Source organism: Drosophila nasuta, chromosome 3, assembly GCF_023558535.2.
Source record: "Drosophila nasuta strain 15112-1781.00 chromosome 3, ASM2355853v1, whole genome shotgun sequence".
In the NCBI taxonomy this organism is placed as follows: Eukaryota; Metazoa; Arthropoda; class Insecta; order Diptera; family Drosophilidae; genus Drosophila; species Drosophila nasuta.
This window is the reverse complement of record NC_083457.1, coordinates 12,600,639-12,624,472: the sequence shown is the minus strand read 5'-3', so window position 1 is coordinate 12,624,472 and position 23,834 is coordinate 12,600,639. Positions and strand designations below refer to the sequence as shown.

General features: G+C 38.6%; 1 protein-coding gene and 1 long non-coding RNA gene across 4 annotated transcripts in view; one reads left to right on the top strand and one right to left on the bottom strand.

The window, feature by feature from the left end:
* Nucleotides 1–23,289, bottom strand: part of LOC132790822 (semaphorin-2A) — a 59,977-nt gene extending 36,688 nt beyond the window's left edge. For all 3 annotated transcript variants that reach the window (XR_009632834.1, XM_060799532.1, XM_060799533.1), the window contains exons 1-2: nt 22,954–23,289; nt 4,409–5,105 (exon numbers count right to left, since the gene is read on the bottom strand). Coding sequence is in view for 2 of the 3 variants with exons in the window: in XM_060799532.1 (XP_060655515.1) it covers nt 4,409–4,598 (190 nt within the window). In the remaining variant the exon portion in view is untranslated. The remainder of the gene's footprint in view (nt 1–4,408; nt 5,106–22,953) is intronic.
* LOC132793083 (uncharacterized) lies at nt 9,866–12,678 on the top strand. The gene is made up of 3 exons (XR_009633071.1): nt 9,866–10,105; nt 10,698–10,824; nt 10,893–12,678. It is a non-coding gene; the product is annotated as an uncharacterized LOC132793083 (long non-coding RNA).
* Nucleotides 23,290–23,834: the final 545 nt, after the last annotated feature.

Sequence of the window (23,834 nt, the reverse complement as noted above, 5' to 3'; positions counted from 1 at the left end):
TTGCCGCCACTTGGCGCTAAGTGCAAAAGCATCTGCAGCTGCAACAGCAACAGCAACATTTGCAGCAGCGACAGTTGCAACTACATTCACATCTACTATATATCCAGAGCCTGCCTCTAATGAAGTTGTTTAGCCAAGGCAGAAAACAGAATACGGATGCGAACAACATGGGAATTTGGGTCAACACAGCGTTGTAAATTATAGCTTAGGCGAAAATTTGGCGACACATTTTGTACGCAAAACTGCGCTAACAAGCAAGCAAGCGGCAGCTGTAACACGAGATGCCAAGCAAAACGGCTTAGAGCTTAGAGTTGCGATAAGAATTCCGGGCAAATGGTCGTGTTTTATTTTTAGCACAAATCTCGTAAAATGAGCAACAGGCCGCCAGCAATCGCTTACAGCTTAGAAGCTCCTCGGAAGGCGGAAGGGAGTATTGATTTTATGTGCGTGGTGTGACAATTTGTCAGCTTTTGTTAAATTTACGTTGCCTACTTTAAGGCGCAGACGTAAATTGCGTATACGTAGCAACGAACAATCAATGCCTGCGATTGTGTGTGTATGCGGAGTTTTGTGTACGTGAATGTGTGTGTGTTTGTATGCATCAACAAATACCTGACTCAAGATTATTTGTCGTTGTGGCTTTTGTTGTTGCTGCTCCTACGAATTTACGAGCATCGTTTTGTATCGTATGTGTTTAGGCATTTTGGTTTCGGCTTTGGCTTTGGCTTTGCCTTCAAATTGTTTTTCCGCACATCAACTTTATTATACCTTAATAATTGATGCTCTGATATATAAGACGACGTCCACAGCTTGTGACGTTGAATCCTTGTGGGCGGCCTCAAATTGAATTGTGTAAATTTGCTGATGGATTTATGTAATGCAGCCTCAAGAGTTTCTCTACCTGCAGATGCTGCTGCTCTTTCACTTGTCTTGCCAGCTATTTGCGCTGGCGATTACAGCTGCAAAATTGTTGCTTAATTGCTGAGACCGAGAGGCGTGCTGAACGGACTAAATTACCCAGAGCCATTCACTCGACACAAGCCAGAGTCAGCGTCAGAGTCAGAGGCAACACAACCCACATACTTACCTGGCGCCAAAGTTTTGCTGTTGGTTGGCGAACAAAAGTTTTTCGGGCTCTGCTTTTGTAAAGTGGGCAGCGCTAAATGCCCCAAATTCTTTAAGTTTTACAAGGAAAACATTTGTGCGCAGTTTTCATTTTTCCCTTTTTTTTTTTTGTTTTTGGGCTTGCGTGCGTGCACGAAATGAGGACCAAAAAGCAAGTAGCAAGTTTTTTGTGTATTTTTACACCCTTTTTTTTGGCCAAGCGTATTCTTTCAGTCTGTGTTTCTATTTACGCAACGGCCGCAAGTTTAGACTGGCATTTGGTTTTCCGGCTAGCCACGAAGTGACGAGGAGACGGGAACGGGGACCGGGGGGAAAGAAGTGCTTGGCGGGTTCTCGCTAATATTCGCCATTAAACTTTTGCTTGTTTTTCTTTAATTAACAACGCAAACATCTGATATGCTACTTTTTGCTGTTGTTGTTGTTCTTGCTGTTATTTTTTGTGTATTCTACTTTTCCTTTTTTTTTTTTTGTTGCTTACTTTAGCCATTCGCTGCATACCTTTATTAAGTTTCGTTTTTGCTTTTGCTCTCGCAACTTTGGTGCTTAAAATTTGTACTTGCCGTTTGTTTTATGTCCGCAGTAAGCAAAAAGGAAAAGGGTCATCGCCTCTATCCCGCTGCTGTCGGCAAAAACACAAAAACCGGACTCTTCGTCGTCGTCTTTAACCACACGACGCGCCCACAAATCCGACCTAAAACAATTGCGCTTTGTCTTTGATTTGATTGCATTAATTGTTCAAATGGCTGCGGTTTCCTGTTAGACCTTTACCTCAACTATGCAAAGGCAAAACTGTTTACACTTATCAAAATGCCAACTATGCAAGAAACATTTTCATTTTCTTCACTAAACTTTAAACTATATTTAAATTATAAATTCAATTTCTAGATAGAACAATTTTTATAAATATTTTTAAAATAGTATTTTATATTTTATTTTAATAACTTAGTTAATCACAACAAAGAAATAAATTGATTTCATTTTCTTAATATCTGATTGTAGATTTAATTGTAATTTATATGAAAGAATTTATACTTTCAAATTTTGTTGAAATCAATTACCATTTTCATGTTATATTTATTTGGTAATAAAAATATAAATCTTCATTATGTTGATTGAAATATTCATTAGTTATTTGATAGCCAGCAATTGAAATTTAAACTAAAATTGTCACAATAATAATGATAAAATGTGGAAATGCTTGTTTTACTTTTGTCAAAAATAATTGTTTAAATATTCTCAATCATTATTTATGTTTTAATTCTTTTTGTACCAGCTACGCATAAAGTTGAAGGGTGTGCAGGAAATGATAAAATAAAAATTGTAGAACTTATCCAAGAAAAACTTTGGCATGGTAAAAATCTTGAATGTTGTACTGTGTCAATATATCAAATATTGGTTTCGGTATATTTGAGATATAATTTTGGTATAATTTAAGTAAATGGTTTTAAAGAAAATGTGTAGCAGGTATTTCACAGCCGAGCAAACTCCACTGCAGCTTTCTAATTTGTTTTCATTGTTTTCTCAAGCTGAACAAAATGAAAAAGCTTTAGCAAAAAAAGAAACAAATATCGATAAGTAAGTTAAAAATAGAAAAACGAATTAAATCGTGAATAATTTGAATTGCAAAACAGCAAAATTGAACATGAACTAGATGATGCTTATTTCAGCTCTGGGCATCCCAGTGTGGTTGTAATTGTGTTTTAAGCGAAATGAGGGCGATTGGGACAACGGGAATGTTGTGTGGGGAGCAGAGTGCGATGCAAATGTCATAATTCCACACGAGTGTTAACATAAAAATTAAAACTTTTGTTCACAACTTTTCATTTACTGCTGCTGCTGCCGCTGTTGCATCGCTTAGTTCATTTACAGCAGCAGTTGCTGTCTTTCGGCAGCTGACTGCAAACTTCTGCCTTGCACTGTATGAGCGGATGAGCATACGGAAATCTCTGTGTGTGTGTGTGTGTGCGTAGTTAAGGAGGCGTGGCAAGTGTGAGCAAATTAAAGCGGATTACTTAATGTGAGCTGCATTTTTGATGCACTCGTGCGTAATTCACATGTTTGATTTAGCCAAATGGTTTTAAATTATTAAGCAAACTTATTTACGAGAATGTGTGCCACTAATGAACGGAGTCAAGCACGATTACCACCATGGGCAATCGCTCCACAAATCTGCACAGGCATAAGCCTGCTTTAAGTCCATAAAAATACCACTTGAAAACTAATTAAACACTAATAGCAAACAACAAAAAGCTGAGCAAAGGCAGCTCAAGTGCCGGAAATGCCAGACGGCCAACTGGTCAGTAGCAGCAGCAGCAGCATCAGCAGCAGCAGCAGGAGCAGCCAGCAATTAAACCAAACAAAAGCAAAAAAAGAAAGTAGAAGAAGAAGAACAACAATGGCATAAAAGAAATGTTGAGCAAAAAAGCAAAACTTTTTAATTTCGCTCGAAGAGAGAGCGAGAGAAAAGAGCGAGCAGGAAGCACAGGCTGCTGGGCGCGAATGAGCGAATGAGTCTATAAGTTGAACTCGTCGTCGTCGTTCAACGTCTTGCCAAGGAAATAAAACAATGAGCAGCAGAACAACAACAAAAGCAATGTGAATCCAGTTGGAGAGTATCGGGTGCCAAATGGCCGCAGCGAAAGGATAACAAACAAGCTTGGAGAAGGACGCCGAGTGCGGAAATGAAACGAAATGGCAAATCAATGGCAAGCAGCGACTGCGACTGCGACTTCGACTGCGGCAACAAAAGCAAATCGGCTTAAAGTGCAAATTATTCCTTAGCCAAAAAAGGGCGAATCTCTGTCGTGCATATGTACAAAAATGGGCTAAGCGTCTTCTATCCCGGCCAACTTCTGGCCATTCGCGGCTGTGTAAGCCCTAAGCTGTTGACTTATTTGCCAAGCTTCGATTTGCTTGCGTTTGGCTTTGGCTTTGGCTTCGACTTTGGTTTTGGTTTCCCCTATTGTGCTGCCAACTAAGCTGTTCAACGATTTCTTTTCATTCTTTTTCTTTTGCTTTTTTTTTGGGTAGGCGTTCCAACACGCATTTAGTTTAGCCAGATTGCGTGAAATACATGCGGCCTCCCAAAAAAAACAAGCATAAAAAAGAAATGTACAAGTTGATAAATCTATACACAAATTCACTTGCCTAGCGCAGCTGAGCTGCCAAGTGGAGGAATGCACTTACTTAAAACTGAAATTACACCATGAAATATGCAAAGTTGGAGCAGCAACTAACTTGCTATAAAATAAATAAGAAAACAGAAAAAGAACTTGCAACTTACCTTTGTGATGCCGCAAGTGATGGCCAACAGATGCTGCGCCCGTGCAACAAGGTGGCTCGTAATATAAATTCCAAGTGTTCTCATAATCCGCCCGAGCATAATCCACATAAATTATTTGCGCGCCGAGCAGCAACAGAAGCCAGGCGATAGCGCCAAGCAGGCTATGCCCCAACTTGGCCATCGAGCACATGTCGGTGGTTCGGTGGTCCTGGGCGATAGCTAAAAACAAAACACACACACACAGCACTCACAACAACAATAACGAGCAGAGCACTAATAACACTCGCTTCGTTTTCTTTTTCTATTCTACTTTCTTTTTTTTTTTAAAAATGTAATATTCAACGTTGCCAACAACAAAAGGAATGCGACGATTTGAGCACGGCGGTTACCATTGAGCCAAGGATTAATACTGATCGAACTGAATCGAACTGTTTCTCACATTGTCGCACGCGATTTGACGCGATAACGTTTTTCTGTCTGCCGACACAACTGACAACTTGGCGATTGCAACTTCAGAGTGCGTGTTTTGTTGGTGTGTTTGTGGTGGGTGACGACGACAACGAACGGAGCGCACGGCACGAGATGCGGATACGAACTGACTGCTGAGGACACGAGGAAGTGTGTTAAATAAACACACAGCACGAACCCGAAGTGCGTTCGGCTGTTCAACTGTTCACTGTTCGGCTCTGCCAGACACCTGTAAAGAGAGAGCGTACGAAAAGGAGAGGAGAGAGAGTTAATAAGTGATGCAAATGATGCGCATGCGCATTGTGAGAGAGAGAAAGCGAGAGGAAGTTACCGTGTGAAATATCCCTGTATATTTCCCAGTTTTGTTTATGTTTACCAAGCTCGGCCAAGTGTATTGAACTCATTTACAGCTTGCAACGTGCAGCGTGCAACGTGCAACGCTATGCAACAACAACAACAACAATAATAACGCACACATTTTCAAGGGTAACTGCAGACTCATTCAAACTGAAGTGCACACAAAGCCAGCCAAGTTCTCCACCCACGCCACGGCAATTGAAATGCAGCCGCTTTAAGCTTGGAGAGCAGACGAGAACGAAACGAAACGAAACGCAACACAACGCAACGAGACGAGACTGTTGCCATTGCAGCTAACAGACAGCACAGACAGGACACTGGTAGAAGGTCGCTGGCAGAGACAGGAACAAGCCAAGTTGGCCTAACAAAACTCAGACTCAGGCCCAGTCTGTGTCTCAAAGTCAGACACAGACACGGGCACAGACACAGCTGCACTTAAAGCATTTTCGTGCATTATTATTTATGCATATGCTTGTAATTGCAGTGGATGTTTGTATGTGTGTGTGTGTGTGTGTGTGTCGGTGTGTGTGCCCAGACTCTTTTTTCTTCTTCCTGCTGCTTTGTGGCATCGCGTGTTGCCTTATGGAGCACATTTTCAGCTCAATTTCAATGCTGCAATTGTTGTAGGCTGCAAAAAGTTCTCTTAAGGCCAGACATAAGTCACTCAGACAGTCACGCAGACGGCATAGGCTTCAGGGCAGACAGTCAAGCACACAAAGACAATTAAACACTATACGCTGTCGGTGTGAGGCGGCTTCTGTGTGTGTGAGAGGAAACTACACTGGCAGAAATGTTACTTTTCAAATTGTTGAAATTAAAAAATTTACATTTACTGATTTTGTTCAGATATCGAAATACTAACAGATACAACACAAAATATAAAATGAACTAAGTTCACAATTTATTACTTAATTTTCAGTGGTCCCCTATTAATTTACTGATAATTAATAAAAAGTGGGATTTGATTTTCAATTCTTTAAGCTCTTAAATAACTAATGGATAAAACACAAAATGTAAAATTAGCTGAACTAACAATTTCTAAACATTACAAAATAATTAAGAATATTTATTGATTTCTTACTAATTTTTTTAATTCACTATTTAATGTATTCCGGAAAGAAATAGCATTTAATAGTTATATAAATAGATAAAATATTTAATAGTTATATAAAACACTAAGTATGAGCATAGCCAAGCTCACCATTTTAAATATTCGAAAATATTTCTTAGTTCCTTTTTCAATTCATAAACTTAATGATTTAAACGTTCTTGATATTATATGTTTTGATTTCAACTCCTACAGGCCTTTAAAAAGAGTTTAAAATACTTTTTTAAATAGGTATCAATTAAATAATTTACTTATTAATAACTTAAAAAAATAAAATATATAGTAAATGACTTTAAATTCTTTCCACTCTTTTTAAAGAGTTCAAAGTACTATTAGAGCCAACAAGTCATAACAAATAAAACATGCAGTTTCATTTACAGCAAAGCTAAGCACAATATTACATAAACAACTTGAAATTATGGGAGTAACCATTTTTTTTTTATTAATTTTTTGTTTATTTAGAATTTGAATTTTGCCAGTGTAATATGCTTCAGACAGTCGAATAAGTTTGAGCATACTTTTGCTATTTATGGCGCGCTTGGACTTGACTAAGGAATGCTGATCAGAGCCAGAGGCCAGCAGTCAAAGCAGCAAAGACAGCGGCACCAGCAGCAGCAGCGGCAACAAACTGTCTGGTCGGCTGACCGCAAGTTCGCAAAGTTTTTGGGCATTTGGCGTTCTGCATTTGGGCTCAAGTTTCTTGCATTGCCCGAGTATGCGTGTGTTTGCGTTGTTTGCCAGCCAGCCAAGACAATTTGCGGCTACTTTGTGCGACATTCAAAGGCATATGGCTTTAATATGCCCATGCCCATGCCCGATCAAAGGCAGTATTGAAAGCCAGCATATTTGAGGCCAACTTGAATCCACCAAATGCCACAGAAACCCGCACCTGCCGTGTGCGCTGAACCACACACAAAAACAAGCTCAACAATTGCCTTATAAATGCCCTCAAAGTTTTGACTAAAACGAAAAGACTTTTTGAGCAAAGCAAAAAAAAAACATAAGAACGACTTTGATTAATGTGCGCTTAAAGAGCCGGCAAATACAACGCAGGCAACCGAGCAGCAGCGGGCACAAAAAGAAGGACAAAACTTTTCATAACTTTAACACAGGCAAACAAAACAGGACGTTGCTGGTGTAGACCGCGTGCAGCCAGCGGCAGCCGGCGGCTTCTTGGCGCAAAGCGCAACAAAAACTTATGCAATCAAGGAGGCGCAACGGAGGCGGCAACCAAAAGCTGGGACAGGAACAGGAACACGGACCAGGGACAGGGCCATGGCCACGACCAAAGCCAGAACAACTATTGCCAGGAGCCAAAGAGCGATGGGCGCAATGCTGTTTTCAAGGCGCCGCACAACAATGTCAGCAGCAACTGCAGCGACAAAACAGAGAACGTCGACGACGACGACAGGCCAAGCGAAGGAATCACAGCGAAAAAGCGTTAAAAAATGAATTGTAAAACAAACGAGCAACATTTACTGGGGGCACACCCACAACAACACACACACCCACACACAACACACAGCCACAAAGTAGCCAGCGACCCGCAGCGAAGCAGCGCGACGGGCGTTCACTAAACTCCTGGCCAACTCCTGCTGCTGCTCCGGGTCCCGTCAAAGTCAGCAGACCGGCTCAAGCTTACCCGCATCTCTGCTGTGTATCCTTGCAGCTCTGGTTAATAGAAAACGTAATTCGATGCATTTAATGTTGGCAACGCCAAACGCTGCAGGTTGCCCTCCAGGACAAGTCGAATGCCTGTGTTACTTGTTTTTTTTTTTCGTTGTTGTGAGTTTGCATTTGGTTGTTCGTCGTTCATCGGACGTCGCTGCTGGGTTGTTGTGTTTGTGTTCCTTACCTAATCCTTGCAAACAAGCTAAAAACGTTGTAAAACAAACAACAAACAGCTCGGAATGAGTGGCAACTGAGCACCGCAGGCGGCACCGGCTGACATGGCTCTCAAATGCGCTGCAGCACGGCAATCAAAGGGTTTAACAGGTAAATGTAAAAATCCGTTGCATACTTTCAGCTGTGACTGTGATAACGAGCCAATAACGAATTGAACTGGCTATCTTTATGAAGTATCAAGCAGACTTCATTGTGTAACTTAATTAAAACATATTTAGAACAAAAATTTATTAAGAAAAGAGCTTTTGCCTTAGTCTTAAACACAATAAAAACAATTGTTTTAGAATAGAAAAATGACAACTCTGTATTTCAATTGGAAAAAGCACAGTTAATTTCGTAACTCAATCAAAGCATATTTAAATGAAACAAATTATTATGAATTTTCGCAGATCTTAATCTGTTTTGAACATAATTTAAATAACTGGTGCAATAAATATAATATATAATTAAAATGATAACAAAATAGTTTTATATTTACTTAAAGTAATCTAAACATTAGAACTTTTGATATTGATTTGAGATTTTTTGTTCTGGGTTCGTTTCGTGACATTTTTGCAAACAAAAATTTATTCTCGAATTTCAAGATTAGTCAATCTAGAATTATTTTAGAATGTTGATCTTGATTTAAGTATTTATCTTCTAACATAGGTCCTAGGTTTTCACATAATTTGAACATGATCTAAGAAAATTTTCATGTAGACAGCAGTTATTTTCGTGTATATATAATTGTGGAAATTTATTTATTTATAGTTTTAATACAAAATAGAATACAACAAAAGCAATGTATCATTAATTTTGATTAATATTTGTGCTTCAAAACTGTTTTATGTTATAATGATTTGCTACCTAAATAAATCTAAAATCTACATTCAATCTCGGCTTTACATCTTATAATTGAATATTGTCAAATTTTAATCATACATTTTATAAACTGTAATTTCTATAGTTGTTGTAAGTAAAATTATTAGCAGTATATAAAATATTGTATTTGAAATATTGTAATTATCATTACTTCGATGTTACAGCAACTGCAATCAATATTTATTCTCCTGAGACTTGATCAATAAGCTGACATTTCTTGATGATCTTTTGCTTGGTTGCAAAACTCGTTAGTGTCGCAAAATGCCTACAACGTTTTCTGGGGAGCTAAACAATTTTTGGTGAGTTCAGCAAGCCAGACGCAATGTGCAAATGGAAATGAATTTGACTGACATCGAGTGCCATGAGAAATACAAACAATCATCGCAGGCAGGCAGGCAGGACCTGTCTGTTTACCCCTCTCCCACTCCCACTCCCTCCCCCAACCCGAAGTTAGACACCCTCATGCACGTATGCTTCCTCGCTGCCTGGCGATGGTAACCTCAGTAACCTGCGCCGCGTGCCACAGCAATGACAACGCGACGCGGCAGCGCTAATAGAAATTAAACGAAAGTGCTGTGTAGTGGAAGGGTCGCTAGGTAGATTCATCGGGTGGTTGCTACCCACCTTACTACCTCACTAAACTGAGCCACCCTTCAGCTCTGCTGCTGCAGGACGAACACCGTGTGAAGGTCGAGCGCAGAGCAAATGCAACAGCAGTTCACTTGAATTCGCTTTCATTTCATTTCGTTTCGTTTGCTGTCGTTTTTTGGCTATTTACATTTGCTTTTATTAATCATAAAAAAATGCTGAAATTGCCGAAATTGGCGAAACGACAGCGTGCTGGTCGCAGGATCGTGCACGAAAGCGCAATTTGATTTTAATGGCGGCAAAATGTTGAATGTTCTGCGTCGCACTGGCAATGCAAACACACAGAGAGTTGAAATAGACAGCAGCAGCAGCAGCAGGACAGATGACTGAACGAATGAATGAATGAATGAGTGAGTGAATGGAGTAGACAAGCAAACACGCAGACAAACTGCTAGCAGGATATTTTTTGTTGTTGTCCTTTCCATGCAATCAGACGCCATTTGTTGACGTTTTGCCTGTGTGTGTATTTGTTAATCTGCACACTTGTGCGTGTCTCTGTGTGTGTATTCATGTCTGTATGTGTCCGTGTATTAGTATTAGCAAGTGCAAGCCTCACGCACACGTCGAAGGCTGTTTCATTTTGCATACAATTGCCTTAGCTTTTAGTTGCAATACGTGCGTGCATCTATTTGTATGTTTGTTTGCTTGTGTTGCTGCCGCCGTCGCCGCCGCTCATCACTGTCATTAACGTGACTGTTGTGTCCTGGCGAGTCCTCCACGAGAGTCACGGCCAGTGTCAGTGACAATGGCTAACCACCAGTGCCTCGCACTAGATATTTTAAATATTTAAATGTCATTGGCCGCACTCTATTCGACTCTACTCGACTCTACTCCCGCACACACGCAGAGCCTTTAATTAATGTGACATTGTGTCTGCGACAGCCCCTAAAAGTATGCTTCGAAAACTATCAATTATTTATTTGCTGTCATTTAATCAAGCAGCCATTTCAGTTCAGTCTTCGCACGCACAAATGTCATTTTCACTACAATATACAGATATATACATTAATCTATATATAACAACTAGCTATGTAGTATATAGAAACATATGCATGCAGTTGGCTGTAAGGTAAGCTGACTTCTTGTAGAATTTATTGCTGCTGTGCGATCATTGATAAGCGCAAATAACAACAACAGCAGCAACAGCAGGAGTAGCAGGACAAGGAGTGCAGCACAATAAGCGATATACATATATATGTATGTAAATCGACGTTAACAGACGTTCTGCTGTGCACAATCGCCAAACGATTGCGTGCCCAGAGGGGCAACGGACAACGCCGGCTGCTATTTGTTTGCCAATGTTTGCAGAAAGTCAACGACAAGTCATCATTCCCTTGCCCACGCCCACCCCCACCAAGCAACGTTTCCAACGCCTGTTCGGGCGTGTGCCGCTGATAAGGGTCGCATAAGAGTAAAGGGAGAGAGAGAAGAGAGGAGGACAGAGGCAGGGCAGACTGGCTGCAGTGTGTGCATGGGATTTACTCTAGTTTATTTGTTAATGGTTTATTTATTAATTCCTGCGGATTATCACGTCAGACAAGCCATCACAACATAGCGCACAGCGAGATACAGCACGGCACAGCCAAAAGGCCAGAGGGCAAAACAGGAAGCGAGCAACAGCAACGGCATAGGAAACGCATATGCCAAGGCTACGAAGGGGTGGGTGGGCGATGCAGTGTTTTGGATGTTGCTGCTGCTGCGATAACGCTTATCGTGTTGTTGGCAATTGTTGCTAATAGCTAATGGCGATTGCCAAATGGCCAGCTAATGGCAAAATGGTGAATGCAACATGAGCCCTAATCTTAAGGCTTTCCATTTGCTACTTCCGATGTGTTGTGATGTGTGCAAAGTTTTGAGCAAATTGAAAATTTGTGTTCGCCTTGAAATCATGCATTAATAATGCCAAAACACTAAATAGTTCAACCCACCCAAGCACAAGTTTAAGGAGAAAGGACTCATGCAAAGTGCCAGGAACATGCGTAGACAATTTCCTAAATCCTCCTTGCAAGTCATGGCACGTGAAACGTGCGGTAAAACCGCCCGGAAATTTGAAATTTTGTGCAAGTTTGAAGACTTGAAGAAGTGTGTGAGAGAAATGTTGCTCAAGTTGTTGCTGCGTTTGACAGCACGCATGTCCTTGCAAGTGTTCAGGCGTGTGTGAACTTCCGCATATGCACACAATCAGAGCAGAATACAACTGAACTTAACAGTAGCAGAGAACACCCTAAACTAAATGGAGAAAATCAACGAAATATAAGCAATTAGTGAAATAAATTTCAAATAAATTCGCTGGAGACGAGCTTCTGCTTTGCTGCCAACTCTGACATTCATAGACATCAACCCGACACTTTTGTTGTTGCCAGACTCCCTCAAAAAACCTTTTAAAGTATTCAATAACACCGAACTGAAATTCTAACCCTCTATGTTCAGCCTCCTTCGTTGGCCGAAAAACTGCTTCTGCTGCTGCTGCTGATGGACTATTGATGGACATGCTTGCAAATTGAATTTCTCACGCCGAACTAGCTAGCCCCTCAGAAATAGATCAATGTCGTTGCCAACTGATGAAAATTTTCCTAATTTTCACTCTAATTTGATCGGGAAAATGTCAAGGAGTTCATTAGTCTGCTGGCATAACAAATAATCGACTGCCACTGACTGAGTATTCAATGCCATCTAGAATGTCATCTTAGTCTAAGGCCGTGAAGCGAAGAACCCGCATCAAATTACTCATTTAACTAGCAAATGTATTCAACATCAAATGAATCAAATTTCATTCGGTTGCCTTGAAAGCAAAGTTCAAGTGAAACATTTATTATTTTTCCTATACCCCTTCCTGCTGGTATTTAATTTGAATGAGATGGAAATGTGATAGGACATTTGGAAATTCAAAGAAGAAAAGTCAGATGCGGACATTAATATGTTTAAAACATTAATATATCTTATTGAAAGACATATTTATATAAAAAATATTTGTATAAACAATTTTGTTATATTACAAAAAAAAAAAAAGAAATCTTAGTTTGAGCTTCTTGAATAAGTTAGTTTAATAGAAATTGAATTTAATTGAAAATATCTAATTGCTACTCAGTCGAAATTTTCTTGATTAATAGAAATGATGTGAATTAAATATATTTTTGAAAATAAATACAATCAATTACTATACTTTTAATCATTTGACAACACCTTTTTGCGAATAGTAGCATAAAAGAATTACTTAAAAATAAAGAACTGAACAAATTTTAAAATATTATTGGACATTTAGAAACATGAACAACATTTAGCTAGGCACATAATGTAAACATAAATATCCCTTTTATAAAGAAATCTTCGTTCAAGATAGACTTAGAAATTCTTAATTTACGCAAATTACTTTTCTGTTATAAGAGCGCGATCATATTTTAGTATAATTTAGGTATTGTTTTAGTATAATTGAGATTTTATTTAATACATTTTACTTGCCTTTCAGTAAACACTTTTGTTAAATTATATAAATAATTTGGATTCAAATAAAAAAATAAATTGAAAATAACAGTAGTCACTTAAATAAACAAAACAAACTTTTAGCTTCGAATAAGACGATATTAAAAGTATTAGTCATAATCTATTTACCACATGTAGTTAAATGTAATTAGTATGCAAACATAATAAGTTTCATTGACAATGCATAATAATTCGATTGAAATTAAGAACTCAAACGCAAATCCTGTTATAATGGAGTGTGGGTTTTAAACTGTCAACTGTAATCGTAAAATGTTTTCAATAATAATTGCAGCGAAGTGTATTTAATAACTACAACTGATGTATTTTCCTAGTCCCTTTCACCCCCCAAAAAGGGGGCAACATCAAAGCGACAGCTTAAAATGGAAATAGCTTAGCCTAGCACAGAGTACCGCTAAATAAAGCCACTTAGCATTGAGTTGTATCACTTGTCACACACACACACCAAGTACTCACACTCACACTTACACCCTCACACACTCACTCTACACTCGCATTGGAAAATTGAATGTCAAATTTCATATATATACACATTTTCATATGCGGCTTGAATTTGACATTGAAATTTGCATCAATGTTTACATTTTTGCATTTGTTTTTCTGCCCCTTGCTGTGGATGTTTTCAATGTGGTTGGGGGAAGGGAGGATTGTGCAAAAAATTGGGGAGGACAGACGCTGGGCGTGGCACGTGAGTATGTTTTGGTAGCCGCCTTTGAAGTGTGCCAGCATGGCGCTTAGCTGCTGATAATCCTTTTTAAATAAATTTGTTGGCACAAATCGTTATGCCGCCCGCCGGCTGTGGCACGCACCTTTTTGCAACCCCACCGTTGAATGCCACATCTACCTTAGAGAGGAGAGGGGAGAAAGGGGAAGAGGTGCGTTTGAATAGCCGCCTGTGGGGCTCGTTGCTGCGTTTTTCTCTGTTTGCTAAGCATGTTAATACACAGGAAATTAAACACTTATGCGGAAGTCATTGAAAAGCCCTGTATATATGTAGTACTTGTAACTCTCGTCCAACAACTCAGTTAGAAGCACACACAAAAACATCACAACACACACACACACACATGCTCAAAGTGTCTGTGTCTTCAATTATGTACAGTGGAGACACAACAACAGAAGGACAACTTAAAACGGCACAAAAGGTGTGAGTGTGTATGGTTAAGCGACTAAATGACATCCTGTATGCGAATTCAGGAACCCTTTCGGCATTTGCCAAACAATAAGTCAACCCTGATGAGATGCCCTCAAGAGCTTTTCCAAATCTGTGCTCGCATTAAGTATTATATTATCTACTAAACAAATGTATTTCGATTATTTCTATGCTCGTATTTCAACATAAGACAAAATGAATTGAATTCTAAATTAGTTACGTAAAATTGAATTATATATTAAACAACTTTCAAAGATAATATCATATGTGCTACCATTAAGATTTATCTACTAAACAAATGTATTTCGATTATTTCTATGCTCGTATTTCAACCTAAGACAAAATGAATTGAATTCTAAATTAGGTACGTAAAATTGAATTGAATATTGAATAACTTTCAAATATGTGCTAACATTAAGTTTTATCTACTAAATAAATATTATATATTTCGATTATTTCTCAGCTCGTACATATGTCAGCATAAGATATTCTATTTATAATCGATTTATTATTCTTTATTATTGCTTAAAGCCTACAACAAATCTCTACAAACATTATATTTTATTTATCTAATTAAAAACATATGTTATTTATTTCAATTCTTGAGCTATTATTATACAAATTATTTTAGTGTTAAATTTAAAGAATGTATTGTAATCAATATACATAACATATTTAACAATAATAGCATTTATTACATTTATTAAAATGAACTCTAAATTTACTTTGAGTTCTCTTTAGATGAATGCATTTTCCAGCCACCTTTTGGCAGTTTATAACAGGGTAGAAATGGCAGCAACTAGCAAACAAAACACACACAGGCATGTTAGTAAGGTTGATTATTATGTGAATGTGAATTTGTTGAGGGCAGACGATGATGATAATGTTGAAGTTGATGCGACCCACCAAAATACAACCAAAGACACACACACACACCCAAACACACACGAGTATTAATTGTGAGTGTGTGCCTCGCATTAGCACAGTTAAATGAGTGCAGCAGCCAGGATGGCTGGAAGGACGACAGGACGACAGGATGGCGGGCGTTCTGGCATTCTGACATTCACCCAGCCAGACGTAATCCCAAATAAAAACGCACTAACCGAAACAAAAACCCACAGTCCGTGGAGAAATTCATTTAGTTTGCACTAACACGCTGTCAACAAAGGCTGAGGGTTAGAGCGGGGAAAGGGGAGAAACGGTGCTGCCGGGAATACACACACACACACACACACGCAAACACACACTCATTGAAGTGGAGTACAACAAGGGCGGCTTTTGGAGGTGGGCGTGCCCACAGCGAACTTAAGCGATTTTGCATTTCATTACGTTTTTGCCTTTGCACAGACGGGTTTTCCGCAGCCACGATGAGTGGAAGTGTGTATGTGTGTGGGTGTGTGTGCTAGTATTTTGGAGGCAAGGACGAAGGAGACAACAACTCCAGGGAACTCCCGTTGCTTTCAGCTTGAAGATAAACAAAATACATAATCCAAAGGCGCACAATAATGGCAAAAGGGGTTAAAGCTTTTGTCAGACAGATGAATCTTTTGCTGCTTTTGTTGTTGTTGCTGCTAATGCTGTTGTTGTTGCTGTTGTTGTTGGGCGCGCCTTGGCGTAAACGGCTTGAGGTACTTAAATACTTTGAAAGCGCATTGTAGCGCAAAATGAGGCACAATCGGCACGGATTGACCCCACGGATTGCGTGTTGTGTTATAAGATAATTGCTTAAAGCAAACCGAAAAGCAACGCCAACTCCAACAACAACAACGAAAACAACTAAACATTTTTGGGGCGTTTGATGATTGACACGCTGCCAAACAAACTTAATGAAAAGCATAAATATTTAAATCCCCATAAAAGTGCCGGCTAATAAAGGTACTTCAACGGGCAGAGGAGGAGAAAGAGAGCGGAGGAGGAGGAGAAAGCAAAGTTCCATTAGCTGTGATTCAAACAAGAGTTTCCTTCTATTTTGATTGGCAGCCCATTCTTTGGTTTGCTATGATAGCCAATCTCTTCTATATTTAATCAGCTAAAAATAGCCAGCTCTGATTAATATCATGAATAATTTGATACTAATCTAACACTTCAGACTTCATTTCAGCTGAGCTCTGACATCTTATAAAAATTATTCCAGCGAACAAAATGTTTTGTTATTTGCAATCTAGGCGAACCAAACACACTGAGTAGAAGACCAGTTTCTAAAACATTCATTTTCAAAATTTTGTTTTCGAAATAAGAACATTTTAAGAACAAATTCTTAAAACTAAAAACGGTAGACTAAAAAATGAAAAATTCTCAAAGTAAGATTAAAAATACTAGATGTAGGCTATAAAATTCTGTAATCTATCGATATTCCCATAATGTTTTTTTCAAGCTTTGAGTGTCTTATCTCGTAGCTCAGATAATCGAGCTGTCTTCAGTCCTGGGTTGAAATGCTACGCGAATCGATGATAGGTATTTCATAAGCAGAGTGATAAACATACAACTAAATAACTTAATTCGGAAATTAAATAATGGAATATTAAAATAGCAAAGAATGAAATAAATTATAAAAATAAAAACTAAAATATTTTTTCCTCTTATAAGACTTGAATCTCATATCAAATGTTCTTGAAATCAAGACGTTTTTCGAACTAAAGATTTTAATGTTCTTGACGAACTTTTAAGACAACAATTTTGGTACTAAGAGCAAAATTTTGTTTTTAATCAGTTAAGTTTTTTTTTGTAATCAACTTCAACCACATTTAATCACAGTTCATTGTTTGTAACGTGTTACAAAGATAAACTGTAACTTAACTATGGCTTTTCATTTCCGTGTATCACAATTCTACAAAACAACTTTTAATTCCAAATATCATTTTAAATGCCGGAATACTAAAAACAATGCTGATTATGGTAAGATGAGATGACCACTTTAAACTGCTCTCGCAATGCTGTAATGCAGCAATGAGCATAACTAAATGCGTATCTCCCATTTTGCCCTGTGCACAGCGTCCAGGCTCTTCAATTGTGCACGCTCATTAAGCTCTAACTGGCAATATTATAGCGATTTACATTAGCTGCGCTTTAAAATCAGAAAATCCAGATAGATTCAGAATAAGAGAGAAAAGGGAAAAGGGCAGAGAAGAGCGAACAGACATCCACATCGATTAAATTGCACAACAGAATGAAGCAATAAACTTTTAGAGGGACAAGCGCCAGCCAATAGTCAAGCACAAACACACACATATATACGCTAGGGAAAATGCCAGTCTGTGTATCTGTGTATGTGTGAGTGTGTGTGTGCGTAAAAGCGGGTTAAACGTGTGCGCTTCAAATGACCAAGCGACGTTTAGCAGCCGATAAAGTCATTCAATGTGGCAGCAACAGCCACAGAGCAGCACGTGAATGCCGTCGGAGTTGCCTTCAACATCGAGTATGTATATGTATGTGTATGTTTGCGTATACGTAATATTGTAAACGTGTGTGTGTGTGTTCGGTGCTCATTTTACGCTTTTGTGATAAAGTAATCAGTTGATGTTATTTGACAAAGGCGAAGATAAATCGATAGATTGGCTGACTCTGCTTGCTGTCTTGTCACTGACCAGCCGCAAGAATTGTAGCAAACGAAAGAGAGAAAGAGAGATAGAAGCATAAAATATATTTATTGAATCCATGCATTAAGCATACGCAGTGTATGTTTGTTTGTTTGAATCGATGTGTCTGCAAATTGCAATTGAATTTTATTTGTGCACGTTTGTGGCAAAATATTTACGAATTTTGATGTAAAACGTATACTTTATTTACCTGAATACCAAATGAAAATAACTCATACGCACAGGCTAGCAATTGGTCATAACCGTACATAACAAAATTCCATCAAAACAACATGCGAGACGTAACCAAACATAACAAAACAAAACAAAAATAAACAATGCAATAGGCAGACTAAAACACACACACACACAGAGTGAGGCACAACAGACAAGCAGACATCATCCTCGCCGTGTGGCTCAGGCCGAGCGTCTAGACGGTCGAGTACATGGCCAATAAAGCAAATGCGAAAATAGCCGTTCATAAAAATTAACAACGGCGACGACACGGCAGCAAAAGAGTGCGAAAAAAGCATAAGCCAAAAACTGGCAGACGTTGACAGACGGAAAACTAAAACAGAAACAGCAACAGCAACACAAATGGCAACAGAAATAGAAACTGAAATAGAAGTAGAAACAGAAACAAACACACAAAAATACAAAAAAAAAAAACGAAGAGAAGAGAAAACCCACTCGGACTATTCAGTGTTGTCTGAACTGAATGAACTGACTTTTGTATGAATGAAAATCGGAAAATTCGTAGCAAATAACGCTTGAAAAAAAAAACAAAACAAGACAACACAAAACGGCAGCAAATGTGGCCGCAAAATGGAGGCTAAACAAAGCTCAAAGCCATGGAAATGGAAATGGACTCACAGTGTGCAGGTTATTTGGACTTGGACGATTGACCGCAGCAGAAGTGCATGTCGCTGAGAGTGTGTGTGTGCGTGCAGTGAAATAAAAACGCAACAAAGCGCAATCATCATTATCGTTAAAAGAGGCGCTTACAAAACTAGACAAATTGCCACTTTAGAGGCCAGAGGCAAAAGCCAAAGGCAGCCAAGAGCCAGCAAAGAGCAGCAAACGGAAGTTGGCGGCCTTTGGGCAACGTCGCGTATGAGCAACGGGCGAGGCGTCTATAATGACCTCTGGGCAAATGTGGCAACACACACACACACACACATGCACACACAGAGAGTGAAAGACACTCATACCAATAGATGTACGCTTAAAACCAAAATGGCGCACATTAGAGACCACAGAGACGCACAAGAGTATGCTAGAAAAGTGTGCGATGTGGCAACAGCCGAGCAACAAAAGCAACAAGCTCATAATCAACTCTCCCTCTGTGTATATGTGTGAGTGTGCTGATAGTCGTTGGATGCCACAAGAGGCGAGCAAAAAGAAATATAATAAAATAACAGAGATTTCAACATGGAAAGTCAGCAAGTTCAAGGCAGAAGCTTGGGACAGTTGGGGTCATAAAAAGCATAGGCCAGCACTTTTAGGCTTAATTATAGACACGCACAATGTACACACACACACACACACACACTCACTCATACAGTCGAGGGCAGCCCAAATGAGCGATTATGTGTCGAGCTTTGCCAGCGAATTCTCTTGTTCTGTTCTGTTTTTTTTTGCTTTGCCTTGCGTTGCGTTGCGTTGTTTTCATTGTCGGGTTGCTGGTCAATTTGCTGGCATCTAAACACTTTACGAAGAGCATTCATTAATAGCCTTGATGTTGTTGGCCAGCTGCTCATGCAATGGCGACAGCAATTATAGTTACAATTAAAAAACCATTAAGCGTAATTTCGTTTCTTGTTTTTTTTTTAGGCTTTTGCTATTTTGGTCTTTGCTGGCAGCAAACAGCAAAAAACAGGACACGACTTTTCCGGCAAACGCAATGAAAACATTAACTCGAGCATTCAAATTGCGTTCGATAAGCTCAACTGGGGTACAAGTTTAATTTGAATGGTTTAACTAGCGCATATTTAATGCCACGAACAATTGTCAAAAAACAAATAAAAATAAACTCAACTCTAATGCACTTTGCTGCAAAGCAGAGCAAATATAACTTTAAGCACTTTACTACAATTCAAAGTTGTTACTATTGAAGACATTTATTGTTGATTCACTTAAATCAAATATGCGCGACAACAATAAAGTAATTGCTTCATTCGTTTAATGATCAGAAAATGTCTTGCTTCGCCGGCCAATAATTGAATGTGAAATTATTATTATAAGTGGCGCTGTGAAGCAATTTAGTGGCAATCTTCGAATAGCACGACGAGGGGAGTTTCAATAATAAAACTATAGTATAAAAACTAGACTGCGTGTACTTTGAAATAAAGTAAAAGTGGAGTATAAAAAACTAGACTGCGTGTAGCTTAAAATACGAAAATGAATAATTATATAGCTCTCATTAATTTGTAATTCTAACTAGTATTTAAATAGAACACAACTATAAATAGTTTGTTGGAAAGTAAAAATGGAATTTAAAATAGTTGACTATGAGTATCTTACAATTTATAATTAATAAAAACATAAATGAGACTATATGCATTTATAAATGCAATCAGAATATAATGAATCTAACTAGAAAACATTAAATTAAATTAATATTCCGTAAAAACAAAGTAAATTTTGAAATTTATTAATAAATATAATAATTGATTAAGAAACCTTTTGATATCATCAAGTTAATTGATATAATCATTAAATAAATCCAAAACGTTTGATATGAATAAAGCTTAAATTCGAAAATAAATGTTTACATAAATGACTATGTCAATTTAAAGTTCCAATAATTTATTTAAATAAAAAGCAATTGTAATTAATATTGATAAGAATGAAAGTAGCTATAATATGTATATTCAAATGTATTATGAAATCTAATAAATAAATAATAATAACCAGATATAAATTGACTAACAAGCCTGTGTTGCTTATTAAACTACTAAATATAAATAATAAATAAATCCCAAAGTGTTTACATAAATAAAATACCATTTTATTATAATATGCAATAAAATTAAAGAATACAGAAATTAAAAAAAAATAATAATAAAATAAAAATAATACAAAATAAATTATAAGTAAAAAAAATTGTTATTTCTGTTGAACCAGCAATTAACATGTAAGAAGACATTTGTAGCATTAGATTTGAATCTGTAATCAATGTACTCCATATTCTGAAATCTAATTGTAATTACTCTTTGTTACTTTTGGAACTACCCTCAAATAAGCAATAATACATATAGAGAACTGTCTATTTTTTTGTGTGGCACGTTTTGGTGGGGACTGAGAAACTATCTGATTATGTATGCAAATAACTTTGTCCTATTATCGCACAATTACAGGCACAACAACAACAATTTGGTAACATTCGAGTGAACTTTTTGTTTCTCTTGCATTCCGCTCTCGCATTGTGTTGTTGGTATGTGTTGCCTACAATTGACATGCGATGGCCAAAATGTTCGTACAAAGCCGTTGATTGGCAGCTGTCGCATATGTAAAAAGTGCGGCAGCAGCAGCGCGGCGTCAATTTGCCCGCACCTTAGCCAGTGAGATCCTAAGCCCAAAAACTCAAACTAGCTTGCAGGACATGCTGGCTGGCTGGCTGGCTGGCTGGATCGTTGGATGGTTGGCTGGCTAAATGGCTGGCAGGCCGGGTGTCAAAGGAGCTTAAATGCTTTGAGGAGCATGCCGCACGATACACGTTTCACATATTTTTTTTGTTCGTGTCTTCATTTCTTTTGGCCGCATTGCAGTTTTTTATGCGAATTTGCAGGCGTTCAATCCATTTCTTTTTTCTCGGTTTTCTGGAGAAAGAGTCGCGCTTTTACTGCCGCATATTTTCTTTTCATAATGACCAAAAACAGACGACGCAGTTTCTGCAGAGCCAGAAATGCTTTTGAAGTTCTTTGTCGCTGCTTTGCCGCCGCTCAACAGCTGCGGGAATGGAAATGGAGACACACAGAGAGAGAGAGCAAAGAGAGGAAAGGGGAGACCAAGGGCAGCAGCAAACATGCAATGCGATGAGTTGCCTCGCGATTTTTTTTTTTTTTTTTTTGTCTGCCTTGCATTTTGACCGTTTTTTCGCTGGCTCGTTTTCTGGTTATTGTTGCTGCTGCTGCTGCTGCTGCTGGGTTTGAGCCACGTTCCGCGGTACCCAGGTGCAGTAGCTGCAGATTCTGCAGTTTTTATTGTGCAATTTTTTTTTTTGTTGTCTTTTGGGCACTTTTTTATGTGTGCATTCTGGCCAAAACAAAAGCAATGCTGCGAGCTTGGCTTGCTAAGTGGCTATAACAATTTGGGTTTATGCATATACAATTTATGTTTTGCATTTCCTTAGCTGGCAAAGTTTTCACAATCTCACGCTCAGTGCAGCTCAGCTCAGCGGCGAGCCCAACCCATTTGGCGTTCGTCCACAGCTCAGCTAATTTTATGCTCTAATAGCAATTGGCATTTATGTGCAATTAGCATGAGAATTGCGAAGAATGATGGCCATAATAAACAGGCAAGAGATGCAGAGAATGATAGAGGAGGAGAAGGACAGAAGAGAGTGCAAAGAACTGGTCATCTGAAGGGGCGCAGCAACGAGCATAATGCAAACGACTTGACCAGCAAGACATAAAAACAAGCTTCGCAGAAGGCAGTTCACTCTGTTCACTGTTCACTGCTGTTGGTTAAAATGCAAACAGGTAACAACCGAACCGAACACACACACACTCAGAAGTCAGAATTGAGAACTGACGCTGCAAGTTGCAAGTTTGCCAGATGCCAGTTGCCAGTCATTGAATGCATATATAAAAACAACAAGGGACACTTGATGTTGCCCAAACGAATTTCAGGTTGTAGCACATTAAAATGCAACCTCACACACACACATACACACATAGATATATTCGTTGTGTATTCACATGATGCTGTATTGAGATTGCTATATACATATATAGATTCGTATATTCACCTTTTATGCGTAACTGGAATGCACAATTCACAATTTGTTGTTGTTCGTTGTTTGTCAGCTAATCAACTTGACACTTGGCTAAAACACACACACACATAGACACAACACAAAATACACACACACAGTGACAATTAGTTTAAGGCTAATTATTCATGTACTTCAAGCACATACAATATGCATAGATATATATCAATTATTCATATATATTTGTGTGCCTTTAATTCATTTATTCACTTCGATACGAGTTGAATTCTGGTTTTTGCGAGTCGTTGCACAGTTCTTCAATGCGCGCCACATGCAACTGGGTACCGTTCAAAACGCGTTTGTAGCACAAACTGAAACAGTTTCTTGTTTCTGTCGCCAATTCTCGTCGCCATCGTCAGAGCTTCGCGTTTCGTTCACTCGTTCTCCAAATGCTCTTTTCTCATTGCAGTCTCCCGCTTCGTCAGCATTCGCGAAACTTTTGGCATCGTCGGCGCCACGCTGAGAAAAACCAGTTTTTTTTTTTATGTTGCCTCGCTCAATCTCCTTTTCTTACTCGCAGCTGGCAACACTGCTCCGAGTCTTCTTACTGGGTACACTATTGCCGGCATTTGGTTTAACATTTGTTTACGTTGCACAGCGCAGGCGTCGACTTCAGCCAGCTGTTAACCCAACTCACAACTCTGTTAACGGCAGCCAGAATGCTGATGCATCTGCAATCCGATGTATGTAGATTAAGTCGACTGACAACTGCAGATATTTTGCTGTTTGGCCAATCACATTTTGTGAAACCACCAGCTAACCTTGAATTGCCATCACAGCCATCGTTTTTTTTTTTTTCTTTTCAGTTACATTTGAAAATCTTGCCTCTCTTCTTTGCACACTTTAAGCTTACACCG